Here is a 27,455-nt window from a genome sequence, read left to right as displayed (position 1 = left end):
CAGCAACGAAGACCCAGCACAGCCAAAGATGAAAATAAATAAATAAATTAAAGAATAAAAGTTTAAGAAAGTTATTTAAAGAATCACATAATTAATACTTGAATACGTTCTAATTGTGAAAAATTCAGCTATTCATAGATGTTTATGGCAAAAAAATGGATTCCTACTTTATAGTAATTTACCTGCCAGTCTTCCTCTTTCTCTTGAACCAACCACTGTTAACAATTTGATAACCTGGCTCCTTTCCATATATGCTTATGACATGGTATATTGAAATTACCAGCCTCATAGGAGTCATTTCAGTAAATGGTACCCATGATTATTAACATCAAATAAACTTCAGGGTTTAATTTACCTTTCTGTCTTTATTACCTGCCTTGGACTTTTTTTTTAATGTAATTGCTTTCATTGTTCCTGGTTTATCAGCACCTTCCTGCCTTTGCTTGTGCTGGTCTTTCCATGACAGATTAAATCGCCACTTTCTTGAAGAAGTTTTCCATAATCCCCCAGATGAAGGAAAACTTAACTTTCTTCTGAACTTAATGCATGTTGATTACAGCATTTATCACTCTCTACATTTTACATTTGAGTTTCTACAGGCAAGCAAGGTTGTTGTTGGGGAGGGTATATCTTACCTTTCACTAAGATGTTTTTTAGGTTAAATTCGGCCTTCTTTTTGCTGTTGTTGTTTAAAATTATTTATTTGGCTGTGCTGGGTCTTAGTTGAGGCACGCGGGATGTTTGATCTTCCCTGTAGCATGTGGGATATTTTAGTTTTGTCATGCAAACTCTTAGTTGCAGCATGTGAGACCTAGTTCCATGAGCAGGGATCGAACTTGGGCCCCCTGCATTGGGAGCTTAGAGTCTTAGCCACTGTAGGGAAGCCCCTGTTTTGTTGTTTTTAAAGAAACTTTTTATTTTGAAATCCTTTTATACTCACAAGAAGTTGCAAAAGTAATACTGAGAGTTCCAGTGTACCCTTCACCCAGCTTCCTCCAATGATGACGCCTTGCATAATTATAATTAAGTTCTATGTATAAGTCACCTTTCTAGACCTCTCAGTGGCTCTTTGGCTCCTGGCATACAGTAGGAATTCACAAACTTCACTGTGTGATGAATGAATTAACGTGATCCACCGGCTTAGAACCACATCCAAGTAACAGATTGTCACTCCATCCTTACCCCAGGGCGTTGGATCCCCCATCGTAGGAGACTCAGATGAAGCCTAGGACATTTCTTGCCTCCCTTTGTAAATGCTTGCTGACCCATCAGACAGGGAGGACAATAAAGGGTTCTGGGATGTATGCTCATGTGTGTGTGTATGCTAAGTAGTTTCAGTTGTGTCCAACTCTTTGTGACCCTATGGACTGATTCTGCCAAGCTCCTCTGTCTGTGGCATTCTCCAGGCAAGATACTGGAGTGGGTTGCCATGCCCTCCTCCAGGGGATTTTCCCAACCCAGGGATCGAACCTGCATCTCCTGCTTTGCAGGCAGATTCTTTACCATCTGAGCCATCAGGGAAGCCCAGTAGAATAGTAGCGACCCCTTAAAAACTCCAAAGGGGAGTCCAGTCCTCTGTAGCCAATCCCCAGTGGTAGAAGACTGACCTTTCTGTTTATCCTTGTTTTTATCCTACCACATGTCCTAAAGATGCCATCCAAATACAGGCATTAGTAAGCAAAGTAATACGAAGTGAGGAACATAAAATAACAAGTGTACATTAATTACAACCATAAGGAAATGCATAAATCCCAGCCAGGATTCAATGTATTACATAACCAATGAGTATATATTATTAATCTGCCATTTATTAGCTGTGTGGCATGAGCAAGTAACTTATCTTTGCTTCAATTTCCTCATTTATAGGTGGGGAAAAATAAAACCTATTGCATTCAGTTGTGAGAATTAAGTGAATTAGTATGTGTAAATTTACAGAAAAATGCTTGGTACTTTAAGTATTTAATGTATTCTCATTATTGATCTAGAGTAGAAGGATAAACATGTATGAGTGGATTTTTTTTTGTAAGGTAATTAAAGTACATAAGAAAAAAAATCAGGTGGTTTTTTTTTTTTAACTGAGCTTTTTCTCCCATTGGACTTGTGGCAAAAACTCTTATAAGGACATGAAAAAGACTGTAGAGAATGTAGTGGATGGTGATGTGCAATTCGTTGGAAATTTTTGTTACACCAGGTATCATCAGACAGTACAGACCTGTTGGAAATGTGATTGGAAATGCCTCATATGTTTCAGTCTGAAAGCTTGGGGTAGGAAGGGTGCAACTTTTCTTTCTGTGCCTCTCTTGGGAGTGTGCTGGTTGATTCAAGTCACTGGTAACTCCATCATAGTGCTTGCTGTTCTAGTTGGGCATGCTTTTTCATTTTTCCTTAAAATTTTTTCTTAATTGGAAAAATAATATGGGCACATGGTAAATCATTTAACATTACCAAAGGTAATAAAATAAAAAATGAGTTTCCATCCTGCCCCAGGCTCCCTCTCTGGAGGCAGCAGCTAACAGTTTCTTAAGTATCCTTCTAGTACATGTATGCACACATACACACACAATTAGAGCATAATATATGCACTGTTCTGCACCTGTATGTCATGAAGCCTGCTTCACATCAAATCACAGTAATGCACCTCACCACATTCCTTTTTGTGGCTACATGGCATAAGGTAGAGTTGTTAAATTCCCAATGTCAATTTCCTATGATTCAACCTGATGACTTCGGGAAATACATTTATATAATGAGTCTCCAATGGATAGATGTTTGTTTTTTTTTTTTATCCTTGGGTATTACAAACAGTGAGTCTCATTGTACATATTCTTTTGTAAATATGAGAGTGTGTTTGTAAGATAAATTCCTTGAGTGGGTGGCTGGGTCTCATGTGCAGTATAAAGCCTGACAAATCCTGGCAATTGCTCTTTTAAGAGGTTTTTACCACTTTATGCTTCAGCCAGCAGTGTATAAAAATATAAGCAGAATTCTTGGGAGAAAAGAAAATGAAAAGATGAAGCATTCATCCTTGCCTTCTCTTTGTGCTCAGGAAAATACCGAAGTGATCTCCTTTTGAATATGAAGGGAAGACTATGAGTCCAGAGATGGTTTGTAATAATGACAATTATAGACACAATTTATTAAGCTTTTACTATTATTTCATATTAATTCATTTAATTCTTTTTTTAATATTTATTATTTTTAAAAAATTTATCTATTTATTTATTTGGCTATGTCTTAGTTGTGGCACACCGGGATCTTTTGTTGTGGTGCAAGGACTCTCTAGTTGTGACGCATGGGCTTAGTTGCTCCATGACATGTGGAATTTGCATTCCTGGACCAGGGATGGAACCCACATCCCCTGCATTGCAAGGCAGATTCTTAACCACTGGACCACTGGACAGGGGAAGTCCCTAATTCCTTTAATCCTTAAGACAACCTGAGAGATAGGTCCTCCTGGCATTCTCATCATTTAATCATTGAGGAAAATTTAGGAAGAGAGATTGAATAGTGTATCCATGGTTTCAGAGCATGTTATTAGTGGAGAAGGGTTACTTGCTTCAAGATTCCCCTATCTTTGGACAAACTCCGGAAGTTGGTGAAGGACAGGGAAGCCTGGAGGGCTGCAGTCCATGGGGTCGCAAAGAGTGAGACACGACTGAGCAACTGAACATCAACATCACTGTCTTTGGACATCCTTGGTGGTCTAGCAGCTAAGAGTCCCTGCTTCTAGTGCAGGAGGCCTGGGTTCTATCTCTGGTCAGGGAACTAGATCCCACATGCTGCAACTAAAGATCTCTCTCTTTTTTTTTAATTGTTTAGTTTTTATTTCATAATCATAAATTTAACTTTGCAATCCAGCTAAACTTGGAGGGGGATAAGGAAAATATGGAACCCAAAAAACTATAGCAAGAGCACAAAGATTATAGGATATTTCAAGCAGGTGGGGTGAAGGGGTGCTCTCCTGGGCTACAGAAGGAATGGTCTGGTGTTTAAGTAAAACACAAGTGAAATTTATTAGATTTGTCCACAGTCAGCAATGGTGATCTTCTTGCTGGTCTTGCCATTCCTGGACCCAGAGCACTCCATGGCTTCCACAATATTCATGCCCTCTTTCACCTTGCCAAAGACCACATGCTTGCCATCCAACCACTCAGTCTTGCCAGTGCAGATGAAAAACTGGGAACCATTTGTGTTGGGGCCAGCATTTGCCATGGACAAGATGCCAGGACCTGTATGCTTCAGAATGAAATTCTCATCATCAAATTTCTCGCCATAGATGGACTTGCCACCAGTACCATTATGGCGTGTGAAGTCACCACCCTGGCACATAAATCCCGGAATTATTCTGTGAAAGCAGGAACCTTTATAACCAAATCCTTTCTCTCCAGTGCTCAGAGCACGAAAGTTTTCTGCTGTCTTTGGAACTTTGTCTGCAAACAGCTCAAAAGAGACGCGGCCCAAGGGCTCGCCATCGACAGCGATGTCGAAGAACACGGTGGGGTTGACCATGGCTAGACAGCAAAGGAAGCTCCAGGGTGGCGGCGTCTGCCCTAAAGATCTCTTATGCTGCAACAAAGACCCGGTACAACCAAAAATAAATATTTTTAAAAATCCTCCTTTGTTGGACAATTTCATGTTCATATTTTTATTTCATGTAAAAAATGATCTCAGTCTATTATCATTTATCTTATATTTGTTTGTCAACGTGTATGTGCCTTTAAGGGACTTATATTTCATTTTTCCCCACCAAAACTATAAAACTTGAATCCTAAAATTCTATTTCAGTTGAAAAGAAACAGTTATTGAGGTTTGAAATAATAAAGCATTTTTTATGCTATATTCTTAATCACTGTGACATTGTACTTGCTTTTAAATATAATTTTATTATAATTACATATGTATACTTATGTATATAGTATTTATATAACATACATATACAATAAATATTGCAGATGTTTTCTGTTCTTTCGTATATTTGTGTCATTCATTTAACTTTTTCAAGTCACCTCTTCAGTAAAAATATTCAGTCTTCGACTTCTTTATATTGTGAAGGGAAGTGAAAGTTGTTCAGTCGTGTCCAGCTCTTGGTGACCCCATGGTCTTTACAGTCCATGAATTTCTCCAGAAATTACAGTATTTCTCCAGGCTAGAATACTGGAGTGGGTAGCCTTTCCCTTCTCCAGGGGGATCTTCCCAACCTAGGGATCGAACCCAGGTCTCCCATATTGCAGGCAGATTTTTTACCAGCTGAGCCACAAGGGAAGCCCCTTTATATTTTAGCTTTCTTAATTGTCTCTGTAATATTGAATTTTAATCAGGTTCTGGCTGGAGCGAATGACGGGAACAATCACCTTAAATCCTTCTGCAGTAAGGCAGAATGTAAGTCACTGCTTTAATGGCAGCATCCACACCATTGCTTTAGTTTGACCCAGTGGGTAGCATGGGCACATGGTCTAAGAGTCTGAATTAAGGCTCCAGTTTCTTTGGGAGCATGGGTTTAAATCCCACTGCCTTCTCTCCTTTTTCTTTTTTTATCATGGTAAAAAATACATAATATAAAATTTACCATCTTGCATATCTGAAACTGTGTTAAGAACCAGAAGAGTGAAAACTGTTCTAATACATAAACCATAGAGACTAAGAGGTTGACATATATCATTTAACATTAATAATAAACATTGTTATAAAAGTCATCAGCACCTTCAGATGTTTCTTAGTGCTTCAAAGCCTAGTAGATCCATGTTTTATTTCCTGTGCCACTGCTGCTGCTGCTAAGTCACTTCAGTCGTGTCCGACTCTGTGCGGCCCCGTAGACGGCAGCCCACCAGGCTCCCCCGTCCCTGGGATTCTCCAGGCAAGAACACTGGAGTGGGTTGCCATTGCCTTCTCCAATGCATGAAAGTGAAAAGTGAAAGTGAAGTCGCTCAGTCGTGTCTGACTCTTAGTGACCCCATGGACTGCAGCCCACCAGGCTCCTCCGTCCATGGGATCCTCCAGGCAAGAGCACTGGAGTGGGGGCCATCGCCTTCTCCATCCTGTGCCACTGCCATTTCTTAATTGTGTGATCTTGGAAAAGATGTTTAACTTTTCAGCCTCAGTTTTGTCATTGGTAATATGGAGGTGTTAGGAGGAATACCCATTAAACAACAATTTCTCTTTTTCCTTTTCCCTCAGCCCCTGGTAACCACCACTCTACTTTTAAATTTGACTACTTTATATACCTCATATAGGTGAAAGTGAAAGTCCCTCAGTCACATCCGACCCTTTGCAACCCCATGGACTATACAGTCCTTGAAATTCTCAAGGACAGAATACTGGAGTGGGTAGCCTTTCCCTTTTCCGGGAGATCTTCCCAACCCAAGGATTGAACCCAGGTCTCCCTCATTGCAGGTGGATTCTTTAGGAGCTGAGCCACAGTGAAGCCCAAGAATACTAGAGTGGGTAGCCTATCCCTTCTCCAGCAGATCTTGCCAACCCAGGAATTGAACCAGGGTCTCCTGCATTGTGGGTGGATTCTTTACCAACTGAGCTATCAGGGAGGCCCATGTAGGTAGAATCATTCAGTATTTGTCTTTGTGAGTGTGTGATGGCTTTCTTTCACTTAGTATAATATCCTGAAGGCTCATCCATTTTTTAGCATGTGACAGGATTTTCTTCCTTTGTAAAGCTGAATAATATTCCATTGTAAGACTATGACACATTCTGTTTATTGATTCCTTCATCAGTGGACGTTTGGGTTGCTTCCACCTGTTGACTATTGTGAATTGTGCTTCTGGGAACACAGGTCTTCCACATCCTGCTTTCAGTTCTTTTGGGTATATACCCAGAAGTGGGATTGCTGGATCATATGGAAGTTCTATTTTTAATTTTTTGAGGAACTTTGGTACTGTTTTCCACAGCTGCTGCACTATTTTGGAGTCTTAACAATAGTACACAGAGATTTCAATTTCACCACATACTCATCAATACTTGTTTTCTGTTTCTAATAGTAGGCATCCTAAAGGATGTGAGATGGTATCTTCTGATGATCGTGATGACTTTGATGATTTCATTTCTCAGATGATTAGTGACATAGAGCTTGTTGGCCATTTGTGTATCATCTTTGAGAAATGTCTATGCAGATCCTTTGCTCATTTTTAAGTCGGATTGTTTGATTTTTTTGTTGTTGAGTTGTAGGGGTTTGATATGTATTCTGGATGTTAATCTCTCATCAGATACATGATTTGCAAATATTTTCTTTTCTGTAGCTTGCCTTTTCACTCAGTTGTGTTTGTTGATGCACAAAAGCTTTTAAGTTTGAGGCAAGTCTCATTTGTCTCTCTTTATTTTTGTTGTTTGTTCTTTCTGTGTCATGTCCAAGAAATCATGGCCAAGTCAAATGTTATGAAGCGTTCCCTCTATGTTTTCTAATAGGAATTAAAAAAAATTATCTTAGGTCTTACATTTAGCTTTGATTCATGTTGAGTTAACTTTTATACTTGGTGTAAGACAAGGGTCCAGCTGAATTCAGCACCATTTTTGATGGCAGACTTCAGTTATCTTATAAAGCTTCCAGAAGAAGCCATTCTCGTCCTTCAAGTTCTGTCAAGGTCACTTATATTGTACTGGGCAAAAAGCTGTTTAACACTTGTTATGTGTCTGATGAACGTGGGAAGTAAGGGCAGGAGATACAAAGATGAATAAGGCAGGGAACTCTCAGGTGATGTGAATGCTCTATATCTTAATAGGAGTTTTGGTTATAGAAGTCATGCATTTGTCAAACCTCAGTTAACGTGCACTCAAGGTTTGTGTGCTCCATTGCATGTAAAGTTCAAATCAAAAGAAAAAAATGAAACAGATATTGAACTCTGGCTAATAATATGCACTCTGAAGCTTTTAGCTGGAAATGCATTGATGTCTGGATTTACTTTATTTTTAAATTAATTATTTTTGGCTCATCTGGATCTTCATTGCTTTTTAAAAATAATTTCATTTATTTATTATTTTTGGCTGTTCTGGGTCTTCCTTGCTATGCGGCTTTTCTCTAGTTGCAGTGCTTCTAATTTTGATGGCTTCTCTTGTTGCACGGCCCAGGCTCTAGGGCACGCAGGCTTTAGTAGTTGCGGCTCCCGGCCTCTAGGACACAGGCTCAATAGTTGTGGTGCAGGGGCTTAGCCGCCCCTCAGCATGTGGGATCTTCCTGGACCAGGGATTGAGCCCATGCCTCCTGCAACACCAGGCAGATTCTTATCCACTGTGTCAGCAAGGAAGTCCTGGATTTACTTTAAAATGCATCCCTCCCAAAAGATAGATTAATACCTGGATAAAGGGGTGAATAGGTGAAAAGCAAGTATATTTAAAATATTAATGAATTTGTTCCATGTTTGAAATTTTTCAAAATAGAATAATGAGGGGAAAAAGATGAGAAGATAGCACCCAGAGGGAGGCGGAGGTTCACCTCACACGACATAGTTAATGGTCTCTTGTGTCCTGTCCTGGTCTCTTGCAGGCAAGTGGGCGCCGTGGTAGAACTCGTTAGCACTAAAAGCATTTGTTCTCCTGTGGAGCCTGTTTGTAAACCTCTGAGTCATTGCCATAAGCGCCTTCTATTATGAGGGATCAGTTAGGGGAATTAGAATGACTGGTGATTGCCAGCAAGTTTGAGGTCGTCCAGTGCCTACAGAAAGGAATACGTTTTTCATCGTAATTTAGTATACAGTTATATATAACTGAAGCAAAAGTTTTATACTTTGATGCACTCTAATATTTCTGTTTAATTTCCAAAAAAAAAAGACCTCTGTCAATTTTGATCCATTATGGGTTAAGAACCAGCAGTGTGAAAAATCTGCTTTAATACATCAACCATGGAGATGAAGAGATTGACATATATCATTTAATATTAACAGTGAACATTGCCATAAAATTATAAGCATGTTCAGATGTTCCTTAGTGCTTCAAAGCCCAGTAGATCTGGGTTTCATTACCTGTGCCACAGCAATTTCTTCATTATGTGATCTTGAAGAGATGTTTAACTTTCAGCCTCAGTTTTGTCATCTGTAAAATGGAGGTATTAGGGGAAATACACGCGCCCTAGAGTTCTTGAAAAAGGTTAAATGAGATGATGTCTGCCCAGCTGAAAAGCCTGAATAAGTGGGAATTGTATTTTAGGCTGTAAATTCATTAGCTTCTATATCGTTAGGCCTCAAAAGAAATCAGAATGGGCTTTGAGGCGTCTGGTATCCTTCAGTATCTTCTGTTCTTTTTTTCCAACTTGTTTTTTGTACAAGTAGCCCACAGAGTACCCAGTCGCTGGCTGTAATGCTCGGTAACACAGCACTCAAGTTTTCCATCAGCTGCTGGAGGTGGCTTTGGTGACAGTGCCATTTGGAAACATAGGGAGGTTTGGCAGGCTTCGTAGTGTTTGTTGTTGGAGAATGCTTTGGCATAATCCTTGGTGAAAGAGGGATGCCTGGGGTTTCTCACTGATTCATCCCTTTCGCGTGGAATTCTTTATAAACTGTGTCTGACTTGGGGGGTGGAGCAGGATGAGCCCAGTGGGCCTCATTACAGATGACTTTATCTCTTTGAAATTTCCTTACTGAAAGATTATTTTGCATCATTTGGATTTCCTCCTTTTAAATCCGAACAATTTGGCTGCTAGTGGAAGTAATTAGCTGAAAATGTTCTGGTGTTTTTGGCACAATTAGCATTTTTACTCTTCTTAATTTAATCGAATCTTAGGATTTTATTGCTGGGAGAGCCCTTAGAAGATCAGAGCAAGAACAGCAGCAGGGCTCTCTGCATCAGGTCCAGAGCTCTTGTTCATGTCTGGCTGGAGAGGAGACATCATACTTTAGCTTGGGAACGGGAAAGACCCGCAGCTGATCTAAGAAAACTATTATTATGGTTGCTTTGTACTTTTGCAATCCCTTTTGAGTGCATATATTATTACTTACTGAATTTACCAGTTTATTACCTTGGATAGGCTTCCGTGGTGGCTCAGTGGTAAAGAATCCATCTGCTAATGCAGGAGACGCAAGTTCAAACCCTGGGTCGGGAAGATCCCCTGGAGGAAGAAATGCAACCCACTCCAGTATTCTTGCCTGGGAAATCCCATGGACAGAGAGAATCCTGGTGGGCTACAGTCCTTGGAGTTGCAAAAGAGTCAAACATGACTTAGCAACTAAACAACATCAACCACAAACAGCCAACTTAGAAATCTTGGTGGCTTAACACAACAAAGATTTATTGGTTGCTCACATTACCATATCCAATCAGAGTCAGGATGGGGAATGTCTGTCTTTCTCTGCACATATACGCAGGGACTTGGGCTGATAGAGACCATACCATCTTGGAGCCTTTTAGGACACATGGTTTTCAGGTTGCCATGGCAGGGAAGAGAATTCCCACCTACTCTTCATTGCCGCTGCCCTGAACTGTAGTCATTTTGCTCACAGCTCATTGATCAGAACTGGTCACATGACCCTGCCTAGCTGCAAAGGGCCAGAGGTATGGGGGGTGCATGGCGTATTTGATGAGCATTGTCAGGGAGAAGGGATGCATGCTATTATGTTTATAAAAACTGCATATTGAAAAAACTCAGCCTCTTGTTTTCTAGATCTACCGAGTTTCATTACCATCCCAGTTTTCTAAGCCTTGGGGCTCATAGAAGCCATTATGGCAGTAGCTTTTATTGATAGTCTAATGGGGACAGAGAAGCTGCTGCCAGCCACCAATTAATGGGGTCTATGTGCCGAGTTGCAGGTAATAGAGAAACAGGGACAGCTGTGATTTCATCGGCTGACCTCCCTCACCAGGCAGTAGGTTGGATTACTTTCACTGTGGACTTCATCTTCCTGGTTGGTTTATGTGTAAGCTGAAAAATAATCCCTTCCTCTCCACAAAAAAAGGCAGGTCCTAATTGCTGGTAGCCAGTTTACACTGTGCATGCTAAGTCACTTCAGTCGTGTCTGACTCTTTGCGACCCTATGGACTATAGCCCGAGAGGCTCCTCTGTCCATGTGATTCTCCAGGCAAGAATAGTGGAGTGGGTTGCCGTGCCCTCCTCCAGGGGATCTTCCCAACCCAGGAATTGAACCTGTGTCTGTTATGTCTACCTGCATTAGCAGGCAGGTTCTTTACCACTAGCGCCACCTGGGTAGCCCCTGGTGGATATTGCCTTATATAGCAAAAGGAATCGTGCAGATATGATTACGTTAAGAATTTTGAGATGGGAGTGTGTCTTGGGTTGTCCCAGAGGCTCTAAATGCTATCAAGTGTATCTTTACATGGTGTATCCTTACACATGTATCCTTTACACGGTGGAAGCAGAGGGAGACTTAACACAGTGGCCACAGAGGCAGAGATAGGAGTGATGTGGCTCCAAGCCAAGGGATGCCAACCAGGAGCTGGAGGAGGTGAGGAATGGATTCTACCCTGGAGCCTCCGGAGGGAGTGGGTCCTCCTCACCCTTGATTTTGGCTTGATGATAATGATTTGGCACTTCCAACCTCTGGATTTGTGAAAAAGTAGATTTCTCTAGTCTTAAGCCACCAAGTTTTTACAGTAGCCTCAAGAAATTAATACACTTAGGTTTCTGCTTTCTTGGTGGTCAGTGGCTCTTGCCCTTCTAACCAGGGCCCTGAGGAATCGGGACTGAGATGAACACTGGGGAACTGAGTGCTGGGGGAATAGGGTACTCTATACTTTTTTTAACCTTTGAAATTTAAACCATGTGAATGTATCACCTATTCAAGAAATAAATAAAATTAATCTCTGTGGCTCTGGGAACCCCTGTAAGGAGATTGTTGTTGTTCAGTGGCTAAGTTGTATCTGACTGTTTGTGACCCCATGGATTACAGCGTGCCGGGCTTCCTTGTCCTTCACCATCTCCCGGAGTTTGCTCAAACTCACATCCATTGAGTCAGTGATGCCATCCAACCATCTCATCCTCTATCGCCCCCTTCTCCTCCTGCCCTCAGTCTTTCCCAGCATCTGTAGTAGGGGAACATGATTCATTTTATTTATTAATCTTCATGAGTAACACCCAGTGCAGTTTGTGTTCTGTGCAATGCACCGTGGGTAATTCTTTTCAAATTGTCACCCCACAAACCTTACCATCCCACCTGCTTTATTTTCTTCTCTCTCCGTTGTACCTCTCAGGTTTGGGTCTAGGTCAGTAGCAAGACTGAATTAAGTGGGAAAAAATGAATGATGGTATAATGATTACTATGTCTTAAAATACAGATTTATTTACTTATTAAGCTGCGTTGAATCTTAGTTACAGCACACAGGATCTTTCGTCATGGTGTGCGGACTCTCTAGTTGTGATGCGGGCTCAGTTGCTCTGAGGCATGTGAGATCTTAGTTCCCCAAGCAGGAATCAAACCTGCGTCCACTGCATTGGAAGACAGATTCTTAACCAACTGGACCACCAGGGAAGTCTCTATTATAACTTTGAATTTTAAAATGTAATTTAATTAAAAATCACTTTAGCCTTACCTCTCACTCTTTATCAGGGCTTCCTAACCAGTATTCTGAGGTAAGGCTGGTGGCTTCCATTTCAGAAATGCTACCCCTGATGCCAGTATGCTCTATTAATTACATGCTTTTCTGTGTGTGCAGTAATGTGAAAAGGTTGGTAAATACTGATCTAGGTAATATGTGCGGAGAAGGCAATGGCACCCCACTCCAGTACTCTTGCTTGGAAAATCCCATGGAAGGAGGAGCCTGGTAAGCTGCAGTCCATGGGGTCGTGAAGAGTCGTACATGACTGTGCAACTTCACTTCCACTTTTCACTTTCATGCATTGGAGAAGGAAATGGCAACCCACTCCAGTGTTCTTGCCTGGAGAATCCCAGGGACGGGGGAGCCTGGTGAGCTGCCGTCTATGGGGTTGCACAGAGTTGGACACGACTGAAGCGACTTAGCAGCAGCAGCAGCAGGTAAAATGTGACCTTATACTTAAAAAAATACATGATGCATGAAAACAGCTATGGAAAACAAACAAGCAAACTTGTTGGGTCGTTGGGAAAATTCTAGTGATTATTTTGCTCCATTGTAGGAATCTTCAGCCTTTTTTCCACTGTGACACTCATGATAAGGATGGTCATGATCTGGTGCTGTCCTGGAGAAGGCACTGGCATTCCTGCAAAGCTTTTAGAAGCAGGCTCAGATTCAGTGTCTCCCACACAAGCCTGTAGAGAAAAAGAAATAACAGTAACATTTTAGGAAATGATCTTGAGTTCACTCTTATTTACCAAGAAATAAATAATCAAAAACTTGGGTATGTCCTCTGTCTGTAGGAACCATGTCCTTCTGATTCACCTAATAACTTACATCGCAGTAGAGAACCACTATCCTCATGGAATAACATTTCATATTGTGGCAAGCTGAGTATAAGTTAATTCAGGCCACCATGTAAGAGATAGATTTTTCTACAGTATTAGTAATAAGCAAACAAATTTTTTAATGGTGTTACATGCTGTATATTAATAAGAACTTCATCAAGTTCAGTTTTCATTTGTTGAAGTATTTGTTGTTCTGTTGCATCCTGGTGGGTCTGATGATGTTGGTGATACTGTCTGTTCTTTTATGTTTTCTGGAAAAGTAACTAAATTAGTATGTTAGTGTAGTACTATCTGAAGAAATCTAAGAGCTATTAAAATGCTTAAAATTAAAATGATCAATTCTTCTTTTGTTCTCTTGACAGGATAATTGAAGCTATCTGCATAGGTTGGTTCACTGCGGAGTGCATCGTGAGGTTCATCGTCTCCAAAAACAAGTGTGAGTTTGTCAAGAGACCTCTGAACATCATTGATTTACTGGCAATCACACCGTATTACATCTCCGTGTTAATGACCGTATTTACAGGCGAGAACTCTCAACTCCAGAGGGCTGGCGTCACCTTGCGGGTGCTTAGAATGATGAGGATTTTTTGGGTGATTAAGCTGGCCCGTCACTTCATTGGTCTTCAGACACTTGGTTTGACTCTCAAACGATGCTACCGAGAGATGGTTATGTTACTTGTCTTCATTTGTGTTGCCATGGCAATCTTTAGTGCACTTTCTCAGCTTCTTGAACATGGGTTGGACCTGGAAACATCCAACAAGGACTTCGCCAGCATCCCCGCTGCCTGCTGGTGGGTGATTATCTCTATGACTACAGTTGGCTATGGAGATATGTATCCTATCACAGTGCCTGGAAGAATTCTTGGAGGAGTTTGTGTTGTCAGTGGAATTGTTCTTTTGGCGCTACCTATCACTTTTATCTACCATAGCTTCGTGCAGTGTTATCATGAGCTCAAGTTTAGATCAGCTAGATATAGTAGGAGCCTCTCCGCTGAGTTCCTAAATTAATGCGTTGCAAAGCAATGCTTGCATACTCTTCATTTGATCTAGTTGACGCTACTTCATATTTATGTGTTTCTTGCTGGGTGAGCACTGCAGTGGTCCCGTCATCACCTTGGTAGAGTAAAGGTTGTCCTTCCCAGCTGAAGGGATAAAAGAATTTACTTATTACGGAGTATAGAAGATTGAGACTGCAAAGGAAAGGGAATGTCTCCTAGAATAAATTTTGAGATCTTATTTAGACTTGTCTCTTCCCTGCCTTGAACAATTACACTTTTTGTGTTTGTTTTAAAGTATATTATTTGAACATTTTAAAACTGAAAGCTACTATTTTCCAAATGTTCTTCCATCTTGTGAATACAGAAGAAGCTTGGAAGTTACAGTGTTTTTTGTTGGAGAGTAACATTTTCATTTCTAAATGTTTTATAATCTCTTATATCAATGTCAGAAGTATCCTGGAAACATATGTCAGATGCAGGAACTGTTTAACAAATACTTTGAAAATTTGGCCAAATTTTAAAATGTAGAGTGGAGCTAGTAGATACAAGCAAGAATAGTATTTGAAAAACTTCTCCGGCATATTTCTCAATTATCTGATTTATTTTTGTTCTTATTCTCCTTATCATACCATAGTATAATATGGTATGATATCATACCTTATCATACCATAATATGATATGGAAGCTTGAGTATGTTCTTTCTTTTCCTTTTTGGATTTCTTTTTTCTCTGTCTTGAAATGACTTAAAAAGAATGTTGTATTGTTTTGCATTTTATTGGACTTCGTTTTATTTGAATTCATTGCTGCTACTAGATGTTAATTGTCCTAACATTCAGATGTCCAAATAAGATTTCCAACATTAAAATGATAATAGAAATAGTTTGATATTGCAACCCATATTTATCTTCTTCTGCTCTTATTGGTTTTTATTTTTTTTTTTACTAAACACCATGTGTTTAATAAGACTTAAGATGAAAGGATATTTATGTAACCATTTTATACCAAAGTCATACTTAGATGTTGTCACTGGATTGTCTTAAAAAAGAAATGAAACATTTTCTTACTCTTGGTTGCTGTGTAGCTAAGCCAATTTTAAACCAGCTAAAAGCGATGAATACATCAGTATTTGAGTAGATCTTCACCATTGGCAATTATAGCTATGCCAAAACTTCTTGTAACAACATTGAGTAATATGCCACACTAATCTGGCTAGGTTATTAGGACTGGTTAATGTAAACTGATGATGTTAACAATCTGAACTAGAATTTTGCTTTGTTAACCAGTTGCCGTAAAGCCAGCAATATATAAACACAAAAAACTAAAGTCATTGATTCATGAATAATTTAATATTATACATTGTAATTTAATGGGGATGGGAGAGGGAGCAGAGGAGATTGAAAGGGGATATATTTATCAAGGAAAGGGTTACCAGAAGTGTTCATTAAGGGAATATTAGCCATCATCTAGTTCAAACCTTAAGTATAGGTAGAAAACCAGGGCAAGAGAGGATGTGATTGTGAAGGAGTTAGGATTAAAACCTGAACCTCTGAGAACCTAGTCTAGCAGCTTATTTCTTAACACACCCCTGGGTTTCAAGAAAAGCCTTGAGAAGCCACTCTCCTTTGCTGTTGCCCCTGTTGAGGTAATAATAGCAAAACCATTCCTCTTCCCTGACTTCCTTTCCTGAGTTTAGGTAATGTTTTGATCATTAAGACTCTCATCCCAGGACTTCCCTGGTGGTCTAGTGATTAAGACTCTGAGCTTCCACGGTAGGGGGCATGGGTTCAATCCCTGGTCAGGGAACTAAGATCCCACGTGCCCCACAGTGTAACCAAAAAGCAAACAAACAAAAACCCCGAAAACAGGATTCTTGCCTCATCTTGCCTACTATTGCACACTGGTATGTTACTTATTACATACTCCAATTCGTTTGTTTATTGTATTTGTTTATTGTATATTCATTGTACTCCAATATATTTGAAATAGATAGCATGGATTTCTTACCTATTTTGATGAAAGCTTTGTCATTTATGCAAGTAATAGCCAAGTGATAGCATCCCCATATTCCTAATAAGACAGCCATCCATTTTGCTGGCACTGGGAACTCCTCATGAGAATATGTCTTATCTCCCCAAGTCAGGTTTAACTATCCTGAAGGCCTGGATCCCCTCTCTCGCACACACCTTCATGTCCCCACAGCATTTGTGATAGACTTGGGCACAAACTGTTGACTGATCTGGGAAGAGAAACTACTTTCGGAAGAGGCAGGGGGAAACCTATGCCTGGACGTGTGTGTGCGGAGCCACCTGTGTGAATACACAAGCAGACTTTGAGGCTGCCCTGAAGTAACTAGTAAGAAATCTCTTGGTGATGTCAGACTTTTCACAGGCCCAGTTCTCATAAAGGAGCATATTAGATAGATGCCAGTGATGGTCCAACCCCCGCTGTACTTTAGATGCTGATGAGACCTGGTAGACTGGCTCATTCATGACTGAAAAAAGTATACATCATGGATATTGTAGGTTTTTCGGATTGACGGAGTTTTCTTCTAAGCTTCCCTGGTGTTATTGCCTTAAAAAATAGTAACTGAGTAACACTTCTTTCATAGTTGTACTTTCAGAGATTCCTCATCACTCAATCTTCATGGCAGAAATGCTTTCGATAGGACCTGTATTAGTCCCAGTAGGTCAGATATTATCTTAAATTAGAACGCCCGAGGAGGAAAGAGGAAGTCCAAATGTTTGTTCTCATTTTATCACCCCTGAGCTTTTGTGACTTGATCTTACATGTAACTTATTTTGTTGTTCTCTGAAGTGGGATTCTTCAGGATAAAGTTCCAAAGTTAGGGAACATATTTGAAAGTGAACATACTCTAACAATTCAAGATCTTATCTTTTTTCTTTTACAACTCTATTGTTTTTGCCGGTAGCTGTAGTTGCCTTTACTTTTCTGTAGGGTTTTATAGTTACTTGTAAAACATGTTTCTAAGTTCTTACTTTCTTAAAAATGTGGAAATGTATTCTTTCATAGTGGCTATCAGTAAGTCAAAATAATATGTTCTGTTTTTAAACTTTCGTCCAGATGTCCTAGGTCTCCAGTGATTTGGGAGGAGGAGAAATGGGGTTAAGTTGGATGTGGATATTGGAAGAATTTTCTCTGTTGGCTTGGTATTTTCTAGAAGCAGCTTATTTTTCCTCTTTGCTATAGAAATGAAAATTAAAAAAACTAAAAACTCCTAGCTCTGTTTTACTATTAAAGCTTATATAGCTCCAAATTTAATAAATTTAATGCATAGCTTCACAAAATAATCCCAGTGCCCTCTGACCCTACATAAGTGTACACTTACGGTATGCAATATACATTCCAATCAAACCTGGTATAAATATTTCATAGGGTTGTAATAAATGACAACTAAAGGGCCCTGGAGGCCTTCTGGCTTACCTTGCCTCTTTCTACATCCTTCATTCTATCCAAATGTTTGCAACTTTGCTCCCAGTGGGTTGTGATTTAGCCATCATCCCCCATATGGAGCCCAGCTAGCCCTGGTTTGGCTGGAACTTCCTTGGTTTTAGCACTAACTGTACTCCCATCCTGAGAAATCTCTTAGTCTCAGGTGATCTGGTACAGTTAGTCACCCTAGTGTCAGATCAGGCCTCAGAAACCTGATTTTCAGACTTTTTGATTCAGCACCCTTTGGATTTACTTTTTTTTTTTTTTTTTTTTTATTGTAACATCAGAAAGCATGAAGGATTTCTCTTAAAAATGTTTTGGGGTCCTTTTTGTAGGTCACATAAAAATCAGATGTTGCTTTTAGGTGCCCTGCATGTCAGGAAGGAAGACTTGGAACGAGTGTATAAGGAACTCAGATTTTCAATACAGTTTTTAAATTGCAAAACTTCACAGTTGTGCACTTACTCACATGTAAGCAAATAAGTGCAGTTATTTAATAGTTTATCATTGCATTATTTAGAAGGGCCAGGTTGAGAAATGTCAGAGCTGAAGAGGAAGTAACATGGGTTGAAGCATTAATGGGATGTTCTGGAAGAATTACACTTTGGTCAGAGAAGGTTTCATACACTTCTCTGTTTGTTCAGCATGCTTTCATATGGTGTTTTGCTTCCTGCTTTTCCAGACCCATCTGTACTTGGAGGACTGGGCATGTCAGTTCTGCCCCTGTAAGTAAACTAGTAATTTGCTGCCCCATGCCGTTGAGCCTGCCACAGACTTGTGAAATGCCACCCACAAGCATGACTACATTGTCCCATTCTGTCGTTAACTTTTATTTTGCCTTTACCAATTCCACACTTATACCTAAACTTTGGGATTTTTGCAGTTCTCCCAGACATTCCTCAGCTGCTGAGATTTTGAAGTGGTATCGTGGTGGTGGTTTAGTCACTAGGTTATGTCCGGCTCTTGCAACCCCATGAAATTTTCCAGGCACAAATACTCAACTGGGTTGCCATTTCCTTCTTCAGTGGATCTTCCTGGCTCAGGGATTGAACCTGAGTCTCCTACGTGGCAGGTGGTCTCCTACACAGCAAAATGAATGAAGGAAAAATATGCATAGCTATGGCCACACACACACTTCTCTTGTATCAGAATTGAGGATTTAAACTCAAATACTGCTCTCCATTAAGGAATTCAAATTCTTTTGTTCTCTGCATTGTCATTTTTACTGCTGAGCCTCCAGGGAAGCTTGCAGACATTCCTGATAAGCACTTGAACTTTTGATTATTGGTGCGGCTGAATCCTCAGTTTATTATTTGTTAAGGAATTGAATTGGATAATCTGCATTTATGCTACCAGTTCAGTTCAGTCACTCAGTTCAGTCACTTAGTTCAGTCGCTCAGTCTTTGCGACCACATGGACCGTAGCACGCCAGGTTTCCCTGTCCATCACCAACTCTTGGAGTTTATTCAAACTCATGTCCATTGAGTTGGTGATGCCATCCAACTATCTTATCCTAATTTTGAACAGATTAATTTTACATAGCTTTGGTGAGAATCCTTTGGTTTATATTTTAAAATATCAACACTATCCCAATATACATTTAGTGGATGAAAGCCAGAGGGAATATATATTATTTGGAGTTCACCTACCAGGACTAAGTAATGCTATGTCATTTATGTCTGGAATAGTATTTTTGTTTAATTTATACAACATTGTATTGAAACGGAAACTAAAATTTCCCATGACTTTATACTTTATACTTTATCCCTTCTAGACTTCAATTATTTTGATCGTTTTGAAATAATTCTATAGTTCTGCCCATGACCGAGTAGAGGCCATTTGTGGTGTGTATTGTTATAAAGTGTTTTTTTGTTCTGTTTTTCTTTTTCATGAAAGAAGTGTAAATAATGACAGGTGTTTTTGCTGTATTAAAATACAGTGATTTGTTCAACTTAACATACGGCTGTTTAACTATGTGTTATAAGTTTTATCTTGCAGGTCCATTGAATTTCCATGCTTTCCTTCTCTACAATGCAGAGTACAGGAGAATTTGACTTCCTTAGTGGAGAGCAGTATTTGAATTTAAATCCTCAACTCTGATAAATGCATGTTTTTCCTTTCATTTATTTTAGCCATAGCCACTCTTTCATATGAAATGTTTGAAAGTAAAATGCAAAATTATGAAATCAATATCATGCTTAGCTTTCAGGTCCATGTGAAAGACTGTTTATTTTTTATTCATCAGACAGAAGTGGAAAGTTTAGATGTTTTTGCTTTGAGATAAACCACCTAAATTCTTACCTGTATTTTTACTGATTCAATAATCTTTACCATTGGAAGGTTTTTTTTTTTTTTTAAATAAGTAATTCAAATTATATAATAGTATAGTTTTTAAATTATAATAATGGGTCATGGTTCCCTTCTTGAAAACTTCGGCTTACATAAGAATCACTTTTAATTAGCTCTTCCAATCAACTCAGTTTAAAAAGATCAGAAAGAAATTAAACATATGTATGTTTGTGTCTTTTTCTTAAATACAGTTTTATTAATGCACTTTTCTGTGCTCCAGTGCATGGCAGAGATGGGAACATTGTAGCATGCAACAAATAATTAGGTGCATCCACTTTTTATAATAAGTAGGTTTCCAAACATTAGTATGAAAAGAAGTTTGTAAACTTCATCATATTTCATGTACATAATAATGGATGTGTACAGGAATTCAAGTAGGGAATTCTTTTAACCCGTGAGTCATCTTTCTATTGTGTTACTATCTCCTAATTTATGTGTTTTTTAGATTTGACTTTTTATATATGTAAGAATGAGGTCTCTTATGAAGAGCGTACTTGCATGGGGATCAGACTCAGATCAAATTATTGAATAGCAGCTATGTATGAAATCAGATTTGAGGAATTACAGCATTTGACTTAATGAGAATTTTTGTTAGCTAATAGAAGGATGTGATTTCCTGATCCCCTAAAAAGTTATCTGAGAGGTAGCTGGAGATGAAAGGATGAATACCTTCCTTTTATTATTTGTTCTAAATCTTTTCTGCCTTTCCCTTTCTCAGTTTAGTAATTCACTTCCTATTCTGTTTAAAACCACATAAGTGAGGTTAAGCATGTCATCACCATGCCAAGGGGCAAGCAAGGGGCTGGAAAGAAGAATGAGAAATAGTTACAGGATATTTGACTAAATTGATCAATGCATTGTTAACATTGTGGTTTTGTTGATAAACTTTAGGCAATTTGGGAAGGTTCAGTTCAGTTCAGTCGCTCAGTCGTGTCCGACTCTTTGCGACCCCATGAATTGCAGCACGCCAGGCCTCAGGGGAGTTAAAAAGTGGAACTAAATAAATATAAGGTGGTATTAACAATGTGCGTGGTTTTTTGTTTTTTACAACTGGAGATATAATTCACATACCATAAAATTTATCATTTTTAAAGTATGTAAATCTGTAGTTTTTCGAATAGTCACAGAGCTATGTAACCATCACTACCAAATGTTCTAATTCTAGAACATTTTCTTTTTCATTTTTGGCTGCACTGGATCTTTGTCGCTGCGCGTGGACTTTCTCTGGTTGCGGTGAGCGGGGGCTACTCTCTAATTGTGGTGCGCAGGCTGCCCATTGTGGTGGCTTCTCTGGTTGTGGAGCATGGGCTCCAGGGCACACGGGCTTCAGTGGTTGTGGGACACGGGCTCAGTGGTTGTGGTGCACGGGCTTACCCTGTGGCTTATGAAATCTTCCAGGTCCAGGGATCAAACACGTGTCCCCTGTATTGGCAGGCGAGTTCCAATCCACTGTGCCACCAGGGATATCCTAACACATTTTCATGTACCCCCTACTCTTTTGCAGTAACTCCTCACTCCTCCCTTACCCATCTCCTGACAACCACTAATCTGCTTTCTGTCTCTAGGGATTTGCTTATTCTGGACATTTCATATAAATGGAAACGTGGCCTTTGTGTCTGTCTTTTATTGCTTAGCATAATGTTTTGAAGTCCATCTATGTCGTAGCATGGATCAGTACTTCATTCTTTTTATTGTTGAATAATTTTCTATTGTATGGATGTACTACATTTTGATTATCCTTTTCTCATTTAATGGACGTTTGTGTTATTTTTACTCTTTGACTGTTGTGAACAATGTTATTATGAACATTCATGTACAAGTTTTGTGTGAATGGTATGTTTTTCATTTTCTTGGTATATACCCAGGATGAGATTCCTGGGTCATATGATAAGTGAATGTCGCTCAGTCATGTTCAACTCTTTGCAGCCCCATGGACTATACAGTCCATGGAATTCTCCAGGCCAGAATACTGGAGTGGGTAGCCTTTCCCTTCTCCAGGGGATCTTCCCAACCCAGGGACCAAGGTAATAACATCATGTTTAACTTTTTGAGGAGCTCTCATACTGTTTTTCGAAGCAAGTGAACCATTTAATATTCCCACTAGCAATATATGAAGGTTCCATTCTCTCCAACAGTTATTTTCCTTGTTCTTCTTTTTTCTTTTTAAATAGCAGCATCCTAGTGTGGGTATGAGTTGGTATCTCACTGTGATTTTGATATGCATCTTCCTAATAGCTAATGGTGTAGAGCATCTTTTCATGTGCTTATTGATTATTTATCTACCCGCTAGGGAGAAAGGTCTAGTCAAACCCTTTACCCATTAAAAAAAATTTTTTTTTAATTGTTGACTTTTAAGAGTTCTTTATATATTCTGAATATTGAACTTTATCAGATACATGATTTGCAGATATTTTCTCTCAGACTAAAGAGTTGTCTTTTCCTTTTCTTAATAATATCATTTGCAGTACACAAGTTTTAACTTTAAGTGTAGTCCAGTTTTATTTTTTCTCTTGTCTTTTGTGCTTTTGGCATTGTATCTTAAGGAACTCAAGGTAATGAAGATTTACTCTTATGTTTCAAAATTTTTATAGTATTAGCTGTTAGTTTCAGGTCTCTGGTCCATTTCGAGTATGGACCATTTTTATGTATGGTATGAGATAGGGGTCCAACTTCATTCTTTTGGAGGTGGATATGAAGTTGTCCCTGTATCATTTGATGAAAAGACCGTTCTTTCCACCATTGAGTGGTATTGGCATACTTGTCAAAAACTGGATAACCATAGATTTGTGGGTTTATGGATTCTCGGTGCTTTCCCAGTGATCTACATGTCTGTTCTTATGCCAAAAACACACAGAAGACTATAGCTTTGGAGTAAGTTTAGAAGACAGGAAATATGAGTTCCTCTTCTTCTACAAGGTTGTTTTGGCTATCTGGGTTCCTCCCATTTTCATATGAACTTTAGAATCAATGTATCCGTTTCTGCAAAAAAGGCAGTTGGACGTTTGATAGAGATTGCATGAAATCTGTAGATCAATTAGGGGAGTTTTTCCATCCTAACAATATTAAGCTTTTCAATCCATGGTCATAAGGTGTCTTTCCATTTACTTAAGTGTTCTTTAATTTCTTCCAGTGTTTTATGGTTTTCACTGTACAAGTCTTGTGCTGCTTTAATTTATTCTTAAGTGTTTATTCTTTTTGATGCTATTATAAATGGAGTTGTGTTCTGAATTTCTTTTTCAGATTGTTCATTGCTAGTGTATAGAAATACAACTGATTTTTGTATACTTATCTTATATGTTATAACCTTGCTAAACTTATTAGTTTTGGTTTTTTTATTGTTTTCCATATATATATATAAAAGATAATGTTATCTGCAATGAGAGAGAATTTAACTTTATACTTCCTTTTTTTCTTTCTCTTGCCTAATTACCCTGGCTAGAACTTCTAGTACAATGTCAAATAGCAGATGTGAGAATGGACATACTTTTCTTTTTCTTGACCTTAGAGGGAAAACATCAGTCTTACACCATTAAGTATAATATTAGTATTCCCGTGATCAGGTTGAGGAACTTGTATTCCTAGTTTCTTAAGGGTGTGTTTTTTGTTTTTGTTTTTTTTTCCACGAAAGGGTGTTGGATTCTAACAATGTGTTTTAATGAAGAAATAGACAGATTTTGTTGTGAATTGAGTTGTTGTACTGCCTGTGTCGGGAAGTTTTCTTGAAGTGAGTTTCTAAATCTACAAGACGCTAATCAGGTTGAAGCCATAGCAGTGCTTGTTGATGGTTTTTACAGTTTGCCAATTGATATACATTTAATGGTTTCTAAGGCTATTAAACTGATTCTCCTCATTAACCCAAGTTAATTTGAGTTTGTGTTCACTTGCCTGAAGATATAGAGACATACAGACACAAGAGATAATTTGTTTCTGTTGGCTGGTTTAATTTAATGCCTTTTTATTACCTGAGGTTTTGCTTCTCAGACTTGGAAGTTATAGGAGTACTAGGAGAATGCCAGAGGGTGTTGATAAAGGCAGCTCTATCTCCCTGCACAGTCAGGGTTAGAACCCTTGCAATTTTCTTCTTCTACCTGTTTTAAGGATACCGTGATGGAAAAGCTTCCTAGTGTGTTTAAATCTGCATCTTTTCATAGTTCTTACAGGAAGTGCAAATATCCCTGTATTACTGGGATGGGGAGGAAACCATCTAAAAAGCAACACTTGATAGTTAATTAACCTGCAGTACTGCTGTAGGAAAGTTGTTATTATTATTAGTCCTTTTTTTGTGGGTAGCAGGAGTTTTGTCTGATTTATGGGGTACACAGGGATGACCGTCAGCTGCCTTCACCCGGGTAGATGCTCTTTGAAAAAAGCCTCTTGTGCTCAGAAGACCTATTCTGAGGGTCCTTTACACAAAGACTAAACCCAGATTTTTAAATATAATCCCTAGCCATCCTTACAATCATTTTGTAATTCCTCTAGGAAATTATGTTAGGAAAATAATTGGAGAAAAGTTCAGTGTATTTGTAAGCAGCACTTCCCCAAATGGTTTGGAAGCTTACTTGGCAAGGTCGAGTTTTCAAGTCTGACTATCTTTTACTGGATTTTTTTTCATGAGTAATGTTGCTAATGTAGTATTTGACTAAATACTACGTAATAGTATAATAAGTTCTCTTATACATATGCCCCAAAGACTTTTGGTTAATGTCTATATCTTTAATAAATCTCATGAATGTGCTGGGTGAATATTAATAATCTTCAATGGAAATGTGAATATCAAACCTAATGGAGCTATGATCCAAGATTTTGGGCACGCTACATCTGTAATGTTACATGTTTACTAAAGATGTCTGGGAAAAAACGGTTTCAAAGAGAGGTCTACTTTCCTACAAATGTATTCAGTACTACTCTTAACTATTCTTAGAAATAGTAGGGTTTCCAATTACTACTCATTGAATGCTTGAATAATAGCCACAATTCCTAAAATATATAGAGTAATGAAAATTATGGCAATTTTTCACAAGAAATGATATACTAATGTTTTATAATTCTTTTATTTTTGCTTAGTACTTTTATTAAGCATTCTGAAAATAAATCTCTGACCCTTGTTGGTCATCCTAAGAAACAAAATTTGCTAAGAGAGGGAAAAAAGTATAACTGGCAGTATATACAGGGAATGTAGACTCCAGAGGCAGGAGTTGTGTGTGCATGCTGAGTCGCTTCAGTCATGTTTGACTCTTTGCGACCCCATGGACTGTAGCTCACCAGGCTCCTCTGTCCATGGGATTCTCCAGGCAAGAATATTGGAGTGGGTTGCCATGCCCTCCTCCAGGGGATCTTCCTGATCCAGGGATCGAACCTGTGTCTCCTGAATTGCAGGTGGATTCTTTACCCACTGAACCACCTGGGAAGTCCTAGGTAGGGGTTATTAATTGTAAAGATGCAACAGCAGCCGCCTGATGGAGTGTGGCCATTCTGATGTCTCTCCTCCTACCTCTCAGGGTTGGCATCACTCTCAGCAGAGTGGCATCTGTGCATCTCTCCCCTCCATTTGTTCATTTCCACTGACTGATCCTCTTCTTTTTTCCCTGTTCAAATTCCAGAGTAGAATTAGCTTAGCCTTACCATCACCCAGTTTGGAGAGTGGTTTTCCAGGCTTGGGGAAAGCAGTCTTTCTAGGTGGGGGATATTGCTGAGGGCAGGGCAGTTTCCCTGAGACATGCCATTATAGTTTGCAGAGCCACTGCGCTGGGCCACACCCTGGGCCAGCCCTGGCCAGCATGTTTATGGTATTTTGCTGATTGGATGTGATGAACAGGCAGGAGCAAATACTTAGTGATTGGTCTTGTCTCAGGTATTCGAAGGAAAAAGCTCAGCCAAAATTCCAAGTGCGGTTGTGATCAGCCACAGGTACAGGAGTGAGGATGGACTTGGCGGCAGGAGTAGTGGCTGGTTGAGCTGTTAAGACACCTCCTATGAGCAACACAGGAGGGCCCAGTGGAGCAGTCAGCAGTGGGCTGAAGAGGAGTGGGACTGAAAAAACTAAGTGGCGGGTTTATGGCTGTCTTTAAAAGTACAAGTGTTCGAAGTTGGTGGTATGTTGGGTTAATTACTAAATAAGAGGGTTTCTAGATTCCTTCACACAAAGGAGCACTTAACTTGATATTTATTCTTACCACTCCTTTCCCCCACCCTCTGCTATTAACCAATGTCAGGACATTTTTTCAAAGCAGCTGAGTTCGGTGCCAGTGAAAAGTCGAGGGTGCTTTGTGCCTGTTCCTGTAGGAATCAGCAGGAGGCTCCACAGCCAGCTGATGACTGACATCACTGTGGATGTGGAATTCAGGTTGTGAACCTTTCCGGTTACTCTGTGTGTACCTGTTTTGATGGAAGCTTCTGTTTTTCCATCCACAGTCTTAAATTCCTTTATTTATGTGCCATCAAGAATGAGGTTACCAATGTTTTGCTTGAATTTTCCAAATTTGGGGTGTTATTTGTCATTATTGTTATTATTTATTCAGTTACATAGTCTAATTTTTTTGAATCCCAGTTTTGTTTCTTATTTTGGCTTAATTTGTAAATTTAATACGCAATTCCTGTTGAACTTTCCTTTAGAACAGTATCTTTGAGCGTTTAATTAAATTATTAGGGGAAAATAAGTAGAATATTTTTTTCTCTTAATATCACTTGGACTTTGACAGAGGAAATGAGTGCTCTGTCAGACCGAAAAAAAACTTTACCTTGTCATTAACTTACTTTTGTATTTAGGCATAATGAATACCGCAATTTGCATTTTAAGGAAAACATTTTAATGTGAATACAGTTAGTAATAAGATTTTTTCAGTGAATGTCATTGCATCAGACCACTCAGTAATTAAAAATACTTAGAGACTGTAAGTTTTTGGACTAGAGAAGAAATCTGGGGTATATTTTTTCCACTTTATGTACTATCAGTGGATCACTTTTTTGCTTTTAGTGTCCCAGACTGATGAATGCACCAAATGGCCTATGACTTATATTTGTATTATCTCTCGTTTTATACAGCCATTGACTGGAAATATCCAAAGATAAACTGTTACACTGTTTCTAACTTGAAAGTAAAGAATAGATCTCCTTTTGTAAAGGTCACAGAATGTAGAATTTTAAAAATATTCATACCAAGTTAAGGATTATATTTCATTTATTTCTGTAAAGGTAAATGTATGTCTGTTTTGCCCTAAAAACTGTCATACAGATTCAGTCATTTTTATATCACAATAGTTCAGCTTTATGTTAAAAAATGATAGGAAATGTTTTCATTTGATGTACTTTAAAATTTGCTTTTTGCCCAAGT

The 27,455-nt window shown here is 39.0% G+C and overlaps 2 protein-coding genes across 3 annotated transcripts in view; one reads left to right on the top strand and one right to left on the bottom strand.

The window, feature by feature from the left end:
* The window catches only part of KCNG3 (potassium voltage-gated channel modifier subfamily G member 3), a 56,358-nt gene extending 40,708 nt beyond the window's left edge, over positions 1 to 15,650 (top strand). For both annotated transcript variants that reach the window (XM_055539926.1, XM_055539925.1), the window contains exon 2: positions 13,691 to 15,650. In XM_055539926.1, the coding sequence (XP_055395901.1) occupies positions 13,691 to 14,336 (646 nt within the window). In that variant the 3' untranslated portion in view covers positions 14,337 to 15,650. The remainder of the gene's footprint in view (positions 1 to 13,690) is intronic.
* On the bottom strand, positions 3,801 to 4,560 carry LOC129622973 (peptidyl-prolyl cis-trans isomerase A-like). The gene has a single exon (XM_055539927.1). It carries the CDS (start codon positions 4,507 to 4,509, stop codon positions 4,015 to 4,017), a length of 495 nt encoding a protein of 164 aa, XP_055395902.1. The 5' UTR covers positions 4,510 to 4,560; the 3' UTR covers positions 3,801 to 4,014.
* Positions 15,651 to 27,455: the final 11,805 nt, after the last annotated feature.

This window comes from Bubalus kerabau, chromosome 11, assembly GCF_029407905.1.
Source record: "Bubalus kerabau isolate K-KA32 ecotype Philippines breed swamp buffalo chromosome 11, PCC_UOA_SB_1v2, whole genome shotgun sequence".
In the NCBI taxonomy this organism is placed as follows: domain Eukaryota; kingdom Metazoa; phylum Chordata; class Mammalia; order Artiodactyla; family Bovidae; genus Bubalus; species Bubalus kerabau.
Note: the sequence above shows the minus strand (reverse complement) of the source record. Positions and strands in the feature narration are given on the sequence as shown.

Coding starts and splice junctions, on each gene's coding strand:
- LOC129622973 (XM_055539927.1), bottom strand. CDS start 4,509: ATGGTCAACCCCACCGTGTTCTTCGACATCGCTGTCGATGGCGAGCCC.